Here is a 13922-nt window from a genome sequence, read left to right as displayed (position 1 = left end):
TGGAACGACGAGCTCATCAACTACCAGGTTCGTGGTATGTATTGTCCTGTCATTGGAGATGTCCATTCAAGAACATTTGTTTTTTAGAAGGAGTAGCCTTGTAGTACAAACGAGTTTCCTCTCTGGTAGCAGTATACAGTTAGCTCCCTTGTGTTTCCGGGATTTCGTGCAAAGAATTCGCTTGTTGGTTTTGCACAGATCCATTTGTAGGCTCATCATTTGGAATACAGTGGCGGATCCAAAAAATCCATTTCAGGGGGACCCCAATGACATGATACGGAATGCCAATGGAACTTTGGGGGAGGTTTGGAGGGGATCATAAAAAATCTCGCAAAATTTAGGGTGGGGGCGGGCCCCTCCCCCTAGATCCGCCTCTGGAATAGGAAGTAAATTATTAAGATTAGTGATAGCTAAGGAGTTACTTTTTAAAATAACAAACGATTTAACTGTAATGAGGCTTGGTATTGATACACCGGGTTTTCCTTGTGACAGATGTGTAGCGCGATCATTTTGTGTAATTTTCAAACAAGCTGATTTTGTGAACAATTGAATAGCTAAACCTCTATTCAAATGAGAGTTTTTGTAAGGTTTGATGAGCAAAGTTTCCATAAATATATGTGTGATATTCGCCACCTCCCGCTTGGGCTGTGTTTGTATGGGTGTAACCATTGCACAATATGCACCCAAATTCATGTAGTTTGGACACGTTATGATGAAAGTAACACAAATATTTCAAATAAATCCTCTTTATAATTATGACCCTTTTTGTAATTTCCCTGACTAAAAATACCTGTATCTTTATTTTTAAATCATAGGAGCAGATCTTTCCCAGAATATTTTTTAAGACTGTTACTTTTTCTTTACCAGTTTAACGCAAATGCAAGTGCCAGCTTTGTTACCTATGGCAATTAGTAATCGACTCTTATTACAAAGGGTGCACCTAATGAGGGTCTTGCACCCAATTAGGTATGAAGGACATGTTTCACCTATTGGAAGTGTGAATACCTGTGTACTGTAAAGTTTTAAAAGTTGTTACAACCAACAGTTGATTGTCACATATAGCCAAGTAAAGCGTAGAGGTAATTGATTTAAAGCTCTTACATGATGCCAAAGCGCTTACATACACATTTAAGGCGTGGTGGCCCCCTATGCCATATTCCTCTTAGGGGAAACCCCTGAGGTGGGCATTTAGGGTGTCAGGAGCTTACTTACTTACTCAGGAGCGGACATGCATAAATCTCAGCTGAAGATTCACAAATAACTGTGGTTCTCTACCTCTGTCTCTGGATCACGTGTTGAAATAACATATTGTAAATACCAATGTAAATAGTTGTACTATAAAATGTGCTGATGTGTCGTTAACACACATTCCTTTCTTTTCTGTTATACAAGAATGCAATGTTGATGTAAGTTTTCATAACAGTAAAACACATGCAAGAATATATTTTATTTGAGTCTCACTATGTATAATTTATAAACAGTAAAACAACTACACGCACGCACGCACGCATACACACAAACATACGTGTGTGTGTGTGTGTGTGTGTATATATAGAAATTTATTTATGTTTTTATTTATATACACACATAATATATATGATGCAATAAAGAAGACACATTCATAGTAATATCAAGGAAATGAGAAAACATATTGTAAAAATCAGAGGAAAAAAATATATATAAAACATATATGTACAAAAATCAGTCGTACATCATCCATTTGCATATTTTAACAGTGTACTTCGTTTGTGGTTTTAGAACACAAATGGGTGTACTATACCAAATAAAATGCCATAGGCGACCATGTTAATGTTTGTGTTTAAAAACACAATATGCAATATATCAACCAAACTATGACCCATAAATATCAGTACTACAACCCTTACCTCAAAGTATTAACTAAAGAAAGCGGTACCTTTCTTGGCTCATTTTCAGTATAACCAGATGTTTTATAACACCCCTAGTTTTGCACAAAATTTGAGTACTTTTGTTTTCAGGTTGCATAGTACCAAAGAAGAGAGTACCGTGTCAAGGTTCGACGTGCACCGTCAAATATTTACGGAGTAAAAGCAGCTGTGGGTGTGATTGGTAGTAATATGTGACATTGATTATTTGTGTAAATACTATTATCCATTCACAATAAATAAATACACTTTTATTTGTCATACAGTTGTTATGCAGTATATACCAGAGCTTGAAACTAATGCGGGGTACCCCCAAAAATGGAACTGCAATTTTCAGCAAAAATGACGGTTGCTATTAAAAACATAAATTAAATCTCTTAAATGATACGTGACCCCCCATTTTCTTGCAGCTAGATTAGATGTGAGGTGCCACACTTTCTATTGCTGTACTTCCTGAGTGTGATGAAACGCTGCTTATATCAGTTTTATTAGTAAACGTTAACATTATCGGCAATAGGAATTGATTTGGTCTAATGGAACCTTCACAGGTACCCCATACGTGTTTCAAATACAAGGCTACTTGGCACAGTGGTACTAGATGAAATAAAATTGCGTACATGTTTTGCCCAGATGAAACTATTTTTTTTTACAACAAACTCTCACATTATTCACCAATCGCAGGACTTGTGGTATTAACTGCTTTATCAAAAGTTCGATGCACCTCGAACTTTGACCCAGCCGGAAGTTATTTGGTTTAGTACTACCTAATATGCATTTTATAGTCAGGTCACAACGTTCTGATACTTGAATCTTGTACTGAACGCGACTTTGTCACCCAGCGAACATGTAAGCACATTGCAATTTCGATATTCCCAAGTTATGTATTCAAATAATATGTGTAAGATCTATCGATTCATATGTATTTATCTATATCAAATAAATATAAGATCGATTAAATAGAGAATAATACACGAACGGCCGAGTTGTTTTAAAATGTATCTAACGAGCAAAAGCGAGTTTGATATTTTTTTTAAACAACGAGTTGTAAGATAAATGGTATCTAACGAATACGAATACATTATTATATTTCTTACATATCCTCAAGAACAATGTTTTTAGTAAAATTTAACATCTTTTTCGACTAAAATACATTATTATATTTCTTACATATCCTCAAGAACAATGTTTTTAGTCAAATTTAACATCTTTTTCGACTAAAAGGTATTTACAATTCTTTGCACTTGTAGTTGACATACGCGTCACAGACACATGATTGGCAGGTTAACTATACGTCAGTGTATTCGATTTCCACCGTGCTGTTTTTTCATAGGATGTATGGCATGGGTGACCTGGTCATCAACTAGGAGCAGCCAGTCGTATGTCTTGAAATTGTGAACACACGCATATGTGTAAAGAAGTATATGTTATCAAAAATAACGAAAGCTGTTCTCACCAACGGGTGTGTAAGAATATGTAGTTATCTATATCACACAAATGTATCAAATGTGAAATATGAAACTTGTGACTGACACCTGTAAATTACAAACAAAGAATATCACTTCTACAAAGCAATTATGAGTAAAATGTTTTGTACTGGCAATTAGCCAACAAAAAAGAGAGGTTTTTTGGGGGGATACGCGTTGAATGTGATAAGTTGATTATGTCATTCTTTTTTAGTTTTTGCTGTCTCTCTATCTCTTTCTCTCTCTTCTGTTCTCACTCACACTCTCTCTCTCCTCTCCTCTTCTCCCCCTCGCTCTGTCTCCGTCTCTCTCTGTCTGTCTGTCTCTCTCTCTCTCTCTCTCTCTCTCTCTCTCTCTCTCTCTCTCTCTCTCTCTCTCTCTCTCTCTCTCTCTCTCTCTCTCTCTCTCTTGAAAATCCATTAGATCATTTTAATTATATAGTTGTTTTTTTCTGTCGTTCTTTCTTTCTTTTTAATTTCTCTTGTTAGTCATGCTTTCAGAATATGATTATACATGTACATAAACGTAAACAGCCGGCTAATTGTTTGAACAACTGTATACATGGGCTTATGACCTTACACACAATAAAACAATTGAAAACAAAATACTGAATAATACAAAGGTAATTAATATACTAATACGGGGCATTGTTTATAAATACTCTGAACTGTACGTGTTTTTTGTGTAATCAGGGTTGATGAATTTAATTGACATGCCGCTGACAGGTAAAGATGGATCCGCTTTCTGGAATAGCACAGCGGGTTCTCCTGTGGTGCCATTACTCGTAACATCTCCCCCTGGTGTGATGATGAACTCGTCCTCCTTAACATTGGACGTCTGAAATATTGAAGAGACTGACATAAGCATTCTGCCATTATAAGATGTCTTCACTACAAAAGCTTTTTTTTAAAACGACTGAAATTGCCAAAATGTTTGTTTTCGTTGTGGTTCATCAAAGAATAATTCCATTTTATAATTACTGTTTTGTAATAGGCGTCTGGATTGGTTAAAATGCTATCACGTGATCAAAAAAAACAAAAAACGTTCATTCTTCCATGAACGTGAAAACTGCACTTTTTCGGTAAACAAATAAAAACGGAATGTCATTACCGGAATCCCCGAGGATTCCATAGTTTCTATTTTTATCCCAATATCGTCTGCTGTGTGAGTGACAGTGACAAACTGACAGACGACAATCACAGACCTGCATCGCACACAGTCTGCGAGCCAGCTGTGGTGACCTTTAGACCACCGGCCAGATTACTTTACACTCCAATTCAGGCTTTAAACGACTCCGGTTTTGAACTAAGACACATAATGTATATGACAGGCCACAAAAATGAAGCTTCTATTAGAAGTTATAGCAGAGAATGCTTAACAAAGAGACACATGAGCGCAGCGCTGTCACATTTGACAAAAACACCAAATCGACAACTTACACGTGCGAAAACACACACCCCTTCGTCCTGTCCTTTCTGAGAATAATATCACACAATCACAAACTTCCTCTGAAATTCACACACACGGTAACTTGAAACCACTTTATCCTTTTCAAGTCAGTCTTCACATTCACTAATTCAACTTTTGACAACTGCAATTTTAATATAGTAATTGATACATCTTCTAAATAATTTGACGCTCTCCCTTATGCTAATTAGTTCAAAATTCATACTCTAACCGCCTTACAACAAATCTTCCATTTAAGTATATAGATCGTTCAATTCTTAATTAATTATCGTTTGATATTTTTGAAAAAAATAACTGTTTGCGTTATCAGTTGATGTTCAGTTATTTTAAATTTTATAACTTTTTTATCCACATTTGATTCAGAAAATTAAAATTTATAAAACCTTATGTAAATCATTATAATGAATCGGAGATTTGACGGAAAAAACCGAATGTAACTTTCTAAGGGAATTCCTTTATTTGTGTATTGATACAGTTGTAAATCATTGTGGAATAGAGTTCGATTGTTGTTTTTCAAATATAGTTTTGTATAATGGCAATATTAATGCATTTGGAATTATAAGAACTGAACGTTATATTTTCAACGTTCGTGCGATTACACACTTATGTATGAACGGCTTCGCGCGAACGCGATACGCTATTCATAGTGTTTAAACCGGTTTTGGTGTTTATTATCGCATGAATGTAAAAAACTTAACGTTCATAACCCCCTCTCCCTCTCCCTCCCCCCTCTCTCTCTCTCTCTCTTTCGCTCTATCTATTTATCTATCTATGTCCATCTCTCTCTCTCTCTCTCTCTCTCTCTCTCTCTCTCTCTGGCATCGAAATAACCATGTTAGATATCAAATAAATGTTTCTCTCTCCCTCCCTCCCTCATTCCCCCCCCCCTCTCTCTCTCTCTCTGGCATCGAAATAACCATGTTAGATATCAAATAATTGTCTCTCTCTCTCTCTCCTTCCCTCATTCCCTCTCCCCCCCCCCTCTCTCTCTCTCTCTCTCTCTCTCTCTCTCTCTCTCTCTCTCTCTCTCTCTCTCATCTTCCCACCCACCTCTCCGTAATTAAAAAGTGTGGTAAGGTGTATGTCATGTACGTTACCTCTGGATCCTCAAACTCCTGGTTACACCTGAGTACTCGACTGACGCGCTCTGGCAGACAGCAGAAAAGACGATCAAAGAACGGAACCATATACTTGGAGTCCACGTCACCCACCTTCATAGGACCTGTACAACAATGTCAAGAACACGCATTAATACGTCACAAGTTACAGATTACGGATTTTTCATTCAAACGGAAGAGTTCCGACGCCATATAACCGAAAATAAAATGTGTTCAGTGCGTCGTTAAATAAACAATTTCCTTCAAACGGAAGATGCTCTCTCTCTCTCTCTCTCTCTCTCTCTCTCTCTCTCTCTCTCTCTCTCTCTCTCTCTCTCTCTCTTACACACACACACACACGCCCAAACACACAGACACAGACATACGCACGCACGCACACACAGACACGCGCACACACACACACACAAACGCATGCATACGTACGTATGCACATACAGACTAAAACAAACACTAACCCCACAAAGAAGAAGCCAAAACCTATATACCTCGCCTCACCAGTACTACGTCGTGTAACTGTTTACCTGTAATGAAGCTGACTATCAACCCGACGACGACCACGGTGGCGGCGCCAATGCTCGGTAACCACAGGTACGACACTGTATACAGCAGACTGATCCCTGAACTGAAATGTGTAAGTCACGTGATATCATTTGGACCAATAGAAACATTTATAACAAAAGCGTATTTACATATTGGAACCGATTAAAACAGAATCCAAAGGACAAGGATTACAACTGCATTATAATTAAAGGGACAGTCCTGAGTTTGCTGCATTGTAAGATGTTTCTCTTAAAGGGTCATTCCTGAGTTTGCTGCATTGTAAGATGTTTCTCTTAAAGGGACAGTCCTGAGTTTGCTGCATTGTAAGATGTTTCCGACTAATAAAATATTTCTACGATTAAACTTACATATTAAATATAGGTGAACTCTAATAAGAATTTAAAATTGCCAAAAGTGTAAGGTATATTAGCTGTGGGGAATGGTTATATGATAATAGTGAATTAATTGGGCAAACATTACAACCGGTAGTTCAGTATTACAGTAGGTCTTATGACCACCAAAGATCTTGAAGGACGATTGGGGTCAGAAGTGAAATTTGAAAGTTGACATTTTTTTTTATCAGTAAATCGCAAATTCAAACAATAAAAACGACTAAAAACAAAACAATAATAACTGTATGATCAACAGAATGAAAAGGATTGACAGAAATAATGTTCCACAGTGATTAATGGACCTTCCTGGAAATTGTCAAAATCGAGAATGACACATACGTGATGTATGTGCAAACTATGGAATGTGTTTCGGTGTGTTGATAAACAGACCTGGACGTTCTTTACTAGGATGTCTGTGGTCAAAACGTATATTCGGTCCAACAGTTGATATTAACATTACTATTTCAGGTTCCCCTACTTTTTTAAAGAGTATATATTATGTCAGTTGATATGGGTATAACTTTTGATATGTTTTTATATGAGTTTTAGCACTATTTATATGCCAGGACAAACTATACATTGTGAATGTGTGAAAATAACAACATGAGACTGCCCCAAGCAGACTCTAAGACTATTTATTGCCCCCTTGCCCCCACCTCCTCCCCACCTGATTAAAAGGCGAATTAATTTAATTATTGTCATCTTCCGACACCCGTAAATCTCCTTACATCTCTTCCACTGGTGGTGTCTCTGTCGTTGTCATGGTAACCAGTGTCGTCATCAGTGTCGTGGTGATGTTGGGGGCGGTGCAGTTGTCTGTGGGAAAGCGCATTGAGGACGGCGGACCGACGACGCTGTAGCTGCCGATCACAATCCACATAGGGAACACAAGTCCCAGTACACCGCCTACACAGGCACCCTGGTGGTGAAAAATACAGAATCATAAACAATTCATAGGATAGCTGCCGATCAAAATCCACATGGGGAACACAAGTCCCAGGACACCGCCTACACAGGCGCCCTAGTCGTGAAAAAAATACGGAATCATAAACAATTCATAGGACAGCTACCGATTACATTTCACATGGGGAACACAAATGCCTGGACACCGCCTACACCTGCACCCTAGTCGTGGAAAAATACACACAGAATCAGAAACAAGACAGATAATAAATTAATGAATGTATGTTTAATGACACCCCACACAAAAATGGATAGGCTATTGAATGTCAAACAAAGGTAAGTATATCAAAATGATTAATTCCATTAAAAAGAAAAATTGTATAACTGAGTAAAACACAGTGCAAAGAGCTCTTGGAAACATACACAAGAATACAATAGAAATATCAAGGTAAGTATATAAACAAATTTGTACACTACAAAAATCAAGGTAATCTATATTTTAAAACTATGCATAAAAATAAAAATTAAATGTTTTAAAAACTTCAAAATTAATTATGGGTGGAAATTAAAAATAATAATAATTAAAAGTGCAAAGTTTCAATGTCCTGTGTCGAATACATTTTCTGATAAGTAATTAATCATCCGACATATAGTAGAACAAAAGAAAAAAGAAGTACATTGTATGGTCTTTATGTGTGTGTGGGAGGGAGGGGGGGGGGGGGGGGGGGGACACAGAAAGAAACATCTCGTTTTCGAAATTTTAATTGCCAACAGCTGAAACTTATCAATTACTATCCAACGTTTGAGAATAGTCTAATGATATCTGAAACGTGTGTAAAAATATATTCAATGCACAGGTCTTTTATCTTTTTATTTATTAAAGTCATCTGTACGTTATCGTATCCAGTTGCTTGAAAGTTTCTTCCAGTACATGTATGACATTTATTGATATTTCAGGGTTGTATATTTACTTGAAGAGTGCTCATAGAATTCCAGTTGTTTATGGTTCTTCCTTGTACCATGCACTCATGCACAGTGAGAAAGATAGACTTATTTTAATCCCTCCTTTGTCATTGCTCTCTGTCAATTTCTCTTTCTCGCCGACTCTATGTTGCTGTCGCTGTTTGTCTCGGCCTTTGTCCGTCCGTCCGTTTTTCATAATCTCTCTTTCTTTCTCTCTCTATCTCTCTCTCTCTCTCTCTCTCTCTCTCTCTCTCTCTCTCTCTCTCTCTCTCTCTCTCTCTCTCTCTCTTCTCTGCACTCTATACTCTGCATACTGGTTACATATATACAATTTATAATGCATCATATATACTTCGTAATACATTCTATTTTAAGCTGAAGTATTGAAGTATATATTATCGAGTACATACGATCCAGTTGGCCCATGGGAAAAAGGCTCCTAGAGCAAAGATACCGAGGATCGGTCCTGATGCCGCGCCCGTGAAACTCAGAGAGGCCTGTAAAGAGAATCAATAGTTAAAGTTTGTTTTGTTTAACGACACCACTAGATCACATTGATTTATTCATCGGGTATTGGATGTCAAACGCATGGTCATTTTGACAGACATAGAGAGGAAACCCGCTAAATGTTTTCATTAGTAGCAAGGGATCTTTTATATGCACCATCCCATAGACAGGATAGCACATACCACGGCCTTTCATATACCAGGCTGGGACGAGAAATAACCTAATAAAATCAATATAGAAATACATGTGATGTTTGTGGGGGGGTTTTGTGTTTTTTTAATATATATTTCTGTTTTTGTTGTTTTGCTTTTGTTTTTGTGATTTTTGTGTGTAATTTGTTTTCTTGTGTTTTCTGTTGTTTTATTTCGCCTTTTGCTGTGTTGTTTTGGATTTTTTGTTTTGGTCTTTTGTTTGTTTGTTTTGTTTTGTTGTTGTTTTTTGTTGGTTTTTCTTCTCTTTTTTGGGGAGGGTTTGGGGGTTTGCTATTTTTTGGGAGGGGGTGGGAGTTTTTGTTTGTGTGTTTTAATATAAAGTTAAATGTTGTTTTGTTTAACGACAACATTGGAGCACATTGATGTAGTAACCATCGGCTATTGGATGTCAAACATTTCGTTATATTTATTCTTAGAGAAGAAACCCGCAATATTTTTCCATTAGTAGAAAGGGGTATTCTATATGCATCATCTAACAGGCATGTTAGCACATACCACAGCCTTTGATATACAGAGATGTGACTTCCAATATGTTTTTTTTTTTTTTTAAAGGAGAATAAAATAAAAGTGAAACAATTTACATATTATAAACCCTTTCTGCCACTCATAAACTCATTCACCCCAACGCAACACAAGAATATCCATCTCTTAAAGTTGTGTTACAGATATGATGGATTCTCGCTTGTCTTCTAATACGACACACATCTCATGGTTATTAGTAATAAAACTGTGTTTTAAATTAATGTAAAAAAAACCCAAATCCAACAGAAAACAAAACACGGTGACGACAAGAAAAACAACAATAAATCAAAGGTACATCCTGAAAGTTGCAAGTGTTACGTTTCCTTGTTAAAGATGTATTTGAAAGCAGTAATTTTAGCGACCCCACGTATAATATGTACATAATTAACTCAAGATCTTCACATGTGTAATGTGTAAACAGTAGTTTTCCTTGAGAATCCTTGGCGAAGAAAAAAGGTGCATAGAATATATTCATCGGTATTCACTAAAAGAGCAACCAGGTGTTATTGTTGTTGTTGTTGTGTTTGTTTCTTTGTTTGTGTGGGTTTTTTTTGTTGTTGTTGTGGGTTTTTTGTTGTTGTTTTTTTGGTGGGGGGGGGGGGGGGGGGGGATGTTGATGGGTTGGGTTTTGGGGTGGGGGTTTTCCAAATTCAAACTGACGTCATATGTTAACTTCTCGGTCACCTTAATTTGGAGTTTTGCAATAATATTATATATTTATAAAATAGTATGATATCGGATGTTATTTTGTATGGGCATTTCATTCAAAATAAAAAAAGATTGTGGGGGCATTTCATTCAAAGTATAATCTTTACATTCCATAAGAAAAATAAATAAATACTTTTGGTAATCATGTTAGTTTGAGACTGCCCCTTAAATTAATTAAAGGTAATCTACCTGTAAACTTGTCCCGCCTAGGTTCATTGCCCCTTTAATTAATTAAAGGTACTCTACTTGTAAAACTGTCCCGCCTAGGTTCATTGCCCCTTTAATTAATTAAAGGTACTCTACCTGTAAAACTGTCCCGCCTAGGTTCATTGCCCCTTTAATTAATTAAAGGTACTCTACCTGTAAAACTGTCCCGCCTAGGTTCATTGCCCCTTTAATTAATTACTCTATTAAAGGTACTCTACCTGTAAAACTGTCCCGCCTAGGTTCATTGCCCCTTTAATTAATTAAAGGTACTCTACCTGTAAAACTGTCCCGCCTAGGTTCATTGCCCTTTAATTAATTAAAGGTACTCTACCTGTAAAACTGTCCCGCCTAGGTTCATTGCCCCTTTAATTAATTAAAGGTACTCTACCTGTAAAACTGTCCCGCCTAGGTTCATTGCCCCTTTAATTAATTAAAGGTACTCTACCTGTAAAACTGTCCCGCCTAGGTTCATTGCCCCTTTAATTAATTAAAGGTAATCTACCTGTAAAACTGTCCCGCCTAGGTTCATTGCGACGAAGGACATTGCGATACCAGCTCCCCCAAACACTAATACTAAAAACAGAGATAATAAAAAATTTAAAATCCAAGGCAATTATAATATAAAATTCAAATACAAGATACCATGCAACTAAAGAGAATATTTCAATTAATATACAGTCCTAGGCGATTATAACAATAAAAATACAAGATTATATATATATATATATATATATATATATATATATAGAGAGAGAGAGAGAGAGAGAGAGAGAGAGAGAGAGAGAGAGAGAGAGAGAGAGAGAGAGAGAGAGAGAGAGAGAGAGAGAGAGAGAGAGAGAGAGAGAGAGCGCGAGAGAGGGAGGATTCGTCACGAGTATTTTTTAATATGGAAAATATCAACCGAGTCTATGTTAATCGGTATTTGTCGAGACTCTGCCGAGACAATTACCGATTAACTAGACGAGGAAAATTAAACAATAAATATATATATTGTTAATTAAGCAAAAGAAATAATATTTTTAATTTAAAGCTATTGTCGTAGGCAATTATAATAAAGATAATTTGTAATATAGAACGAAAGAAAATAATCAATATTTTAAATTTATAAATATTGTATCCAACAATTATATTTTGAAAACAATTTAATACAAAATAATTTGCAATATAGAACTAAAGAAAATAAAGAATATTTAATGTAATTTAAAATTAAAAAAATTCAACTTAATAAATATAAGGAAAATTAAGTTACAGCTATTGTGGTAGGCAATTAGAGTATTATTTGAAACTAAAAAAACAGATAATTTATAATATAAAACTAAAGAAAATGAATAATCTAACAGAATACAACAAAACACGTACCGTAATATGTTTGTAAAATGTGGAATATGAAATTCTTGTACCTTTTGACTCTCTAATTTAATTTACTAACTCGGGTGGGACAAGGAAGGTAATATTTAATTGTATATGTTTTAAGCACATCCACACAGTTTAAACTACGGCCATGAAGATGGAAGAAACCTGCTTCCACCACACAGACTACTACTTCTACCGACGTAGCAGCAAGGACGTTTTACATGCACTTTGCTACATGCAGTATAGTACATACCACGGCCTTCGGAGTACAAGTTGTGGGGAACTGGTTAGGACGGCACCAAGGTCGATTGATCCTACAAGCCATGGTGCGTTAACTACAGCTTAGCGATGTGAAGACCCTCTCGTTGTGAGACCAAAGTGACGCATGACCTGACTTTTTTGTTTATTCACGAACACAACTAGAGTGTATTGTGCCACTGTTAACAATAATAATGACTTGTTTACTAGTGGTACCGTTGAGTAAACATGTTATTGTGGCATCTCATTAAAGTTAAGTACAAACTAGACGATCTCTGATTATTTCTGAGGAAGGAATGACATGTTTTATTTAACGACGCACTCAACACATTTTATTTACGGTTATATGGCGTCGGACATATGGTTAAGGACCACATAGGTAGCGAGAGAGGAAACTCGCTGTCGCCACTTCATTAGGGTACTCTTTTCGATTAGCAGCAAGGGATCTTTTAAATGCACCATCTCACAAACAGGATAGTACATACCACGACCTTTGTTACACCAGTTGTGGAGCACTGGTTGGAACGAGAAATAGCCCAGTGGATTTCTGAGGAAAGACACGTGAATAAGACAAAGAAAGAAAAAAATGTTTTATTTAACGACGCACTCAACACATTTTATTTACGGTTATATGGCGTCAGACATATGGTTAAGGACCACACAGATTTTGAGAGGAAACCCGCTGTCGCCACTACATGGGCTATTCTTTCCAATTAGCAGCAAGGGATCTTTTATTTGCGCTTCCCACAGGCAGAATAGCACAAACCATGGCCTTTGTTGAACCAGTTATAGATTACTGGTCGGTGCAAGTGGTTTACACCTACCCATTGAGCCTTGCGGAGCACTCACTCAGGGTTTGGAGTCGGTATCTGGATTAAAAATCCCATGCCTCGACTGGGATCCGAACCCAGTACCTACCAGCCTGTAGACCGATGGCCTAACCACGACACCACCGAGGCCGGTCCAGTAAGTAGAAAGAAAGAAATGTTTTATTTAACGACGCACTCAACACATTTTATTTATGGTTATATGGCGTCAGACATGGTTACGGATCACACAGATATTGAGAGAGAAACCCGCTGTCGCCACTTCATGGGCTACGCTTTTCGATTAGCAGCAAGGAAGCTTTTATATGCACCATCCTATAGACAGGATAGCACATACCACGGCCTTTGATGTACCAGTCGTGGTGCACTGGCTGTAGCGAGAAATAGCGCAATGGGCCCACTGACGGGGATCGATCCCAAACCGACTGCGCATCAAGCGAGCGCTGTACCACTGGGCTACGCACACAAAAGTAAGAAGAATCATAAAAGAGGACAAGAACAGAAAATCGGAAGATCACACAGAAACAGAAATAGAAAAAAAATAACATTCGTTCACAGAAACCAAGACTATGAAGAAA

At 37.0% G+C, this 13922-nt stretch overlaps 1 protein-coding gene across 1 annotated transcript in view; it reads right to left on the bottom strand.

Moving 5' to 3' along the window:
• Positions 1-3775: 3775 nt before the first annotated feature.
• The window catches only part of LOC121373712 (sodium-coupled monocarboxylate transporter 1-like), a 38914-nt gene continuing 28767 nt past the window's right edge, over positions 3776-13922 (bottom strand). The window contains exons 11-16 of the mRNA XM_041500451.1: positions 11409-11479; positions 9161-9247; positions 7613-7803; positions 6474-6574; positions 5932-6056; positions 3776-4204 (exon numbers count right to left, since the gene is read on the bottom strand). Coding sequence (XP_041356385.1) covers positions 4019-4204; positions 5932-6056; positions 6474-6574; positions 7613-7803; positions 9161-9247; positions 11409-11479 — 761 coding nt within the window. The 3' untranslated portion in view covers positions 3776-4018. The remainder of the gene's footprint in view (positions 4205-5931; positions 6057-6473; positions 6575-7612; positions 7804-9160; positions 9248-11408; positions 11480-13922) is intronic.

This window comes from Gigantopelta aegis, chromosome 5 (genome assembly GCF_016097555.1).
Source record: "Gigantopelta aegis isolate Gae_Host chromosome 5, Gae_host_genome, whole genome shotgun sequence".
Lineage (NCBI taxonomy): Eukaryota > Metazoa > Mollusca > Gastropoda > Neomphalida > Peltospiridae > Gigantopelta > Gigantopelta aegis.
This window is presented reverse-complemented; position numbering and strand designations above follow the sequence as displayed.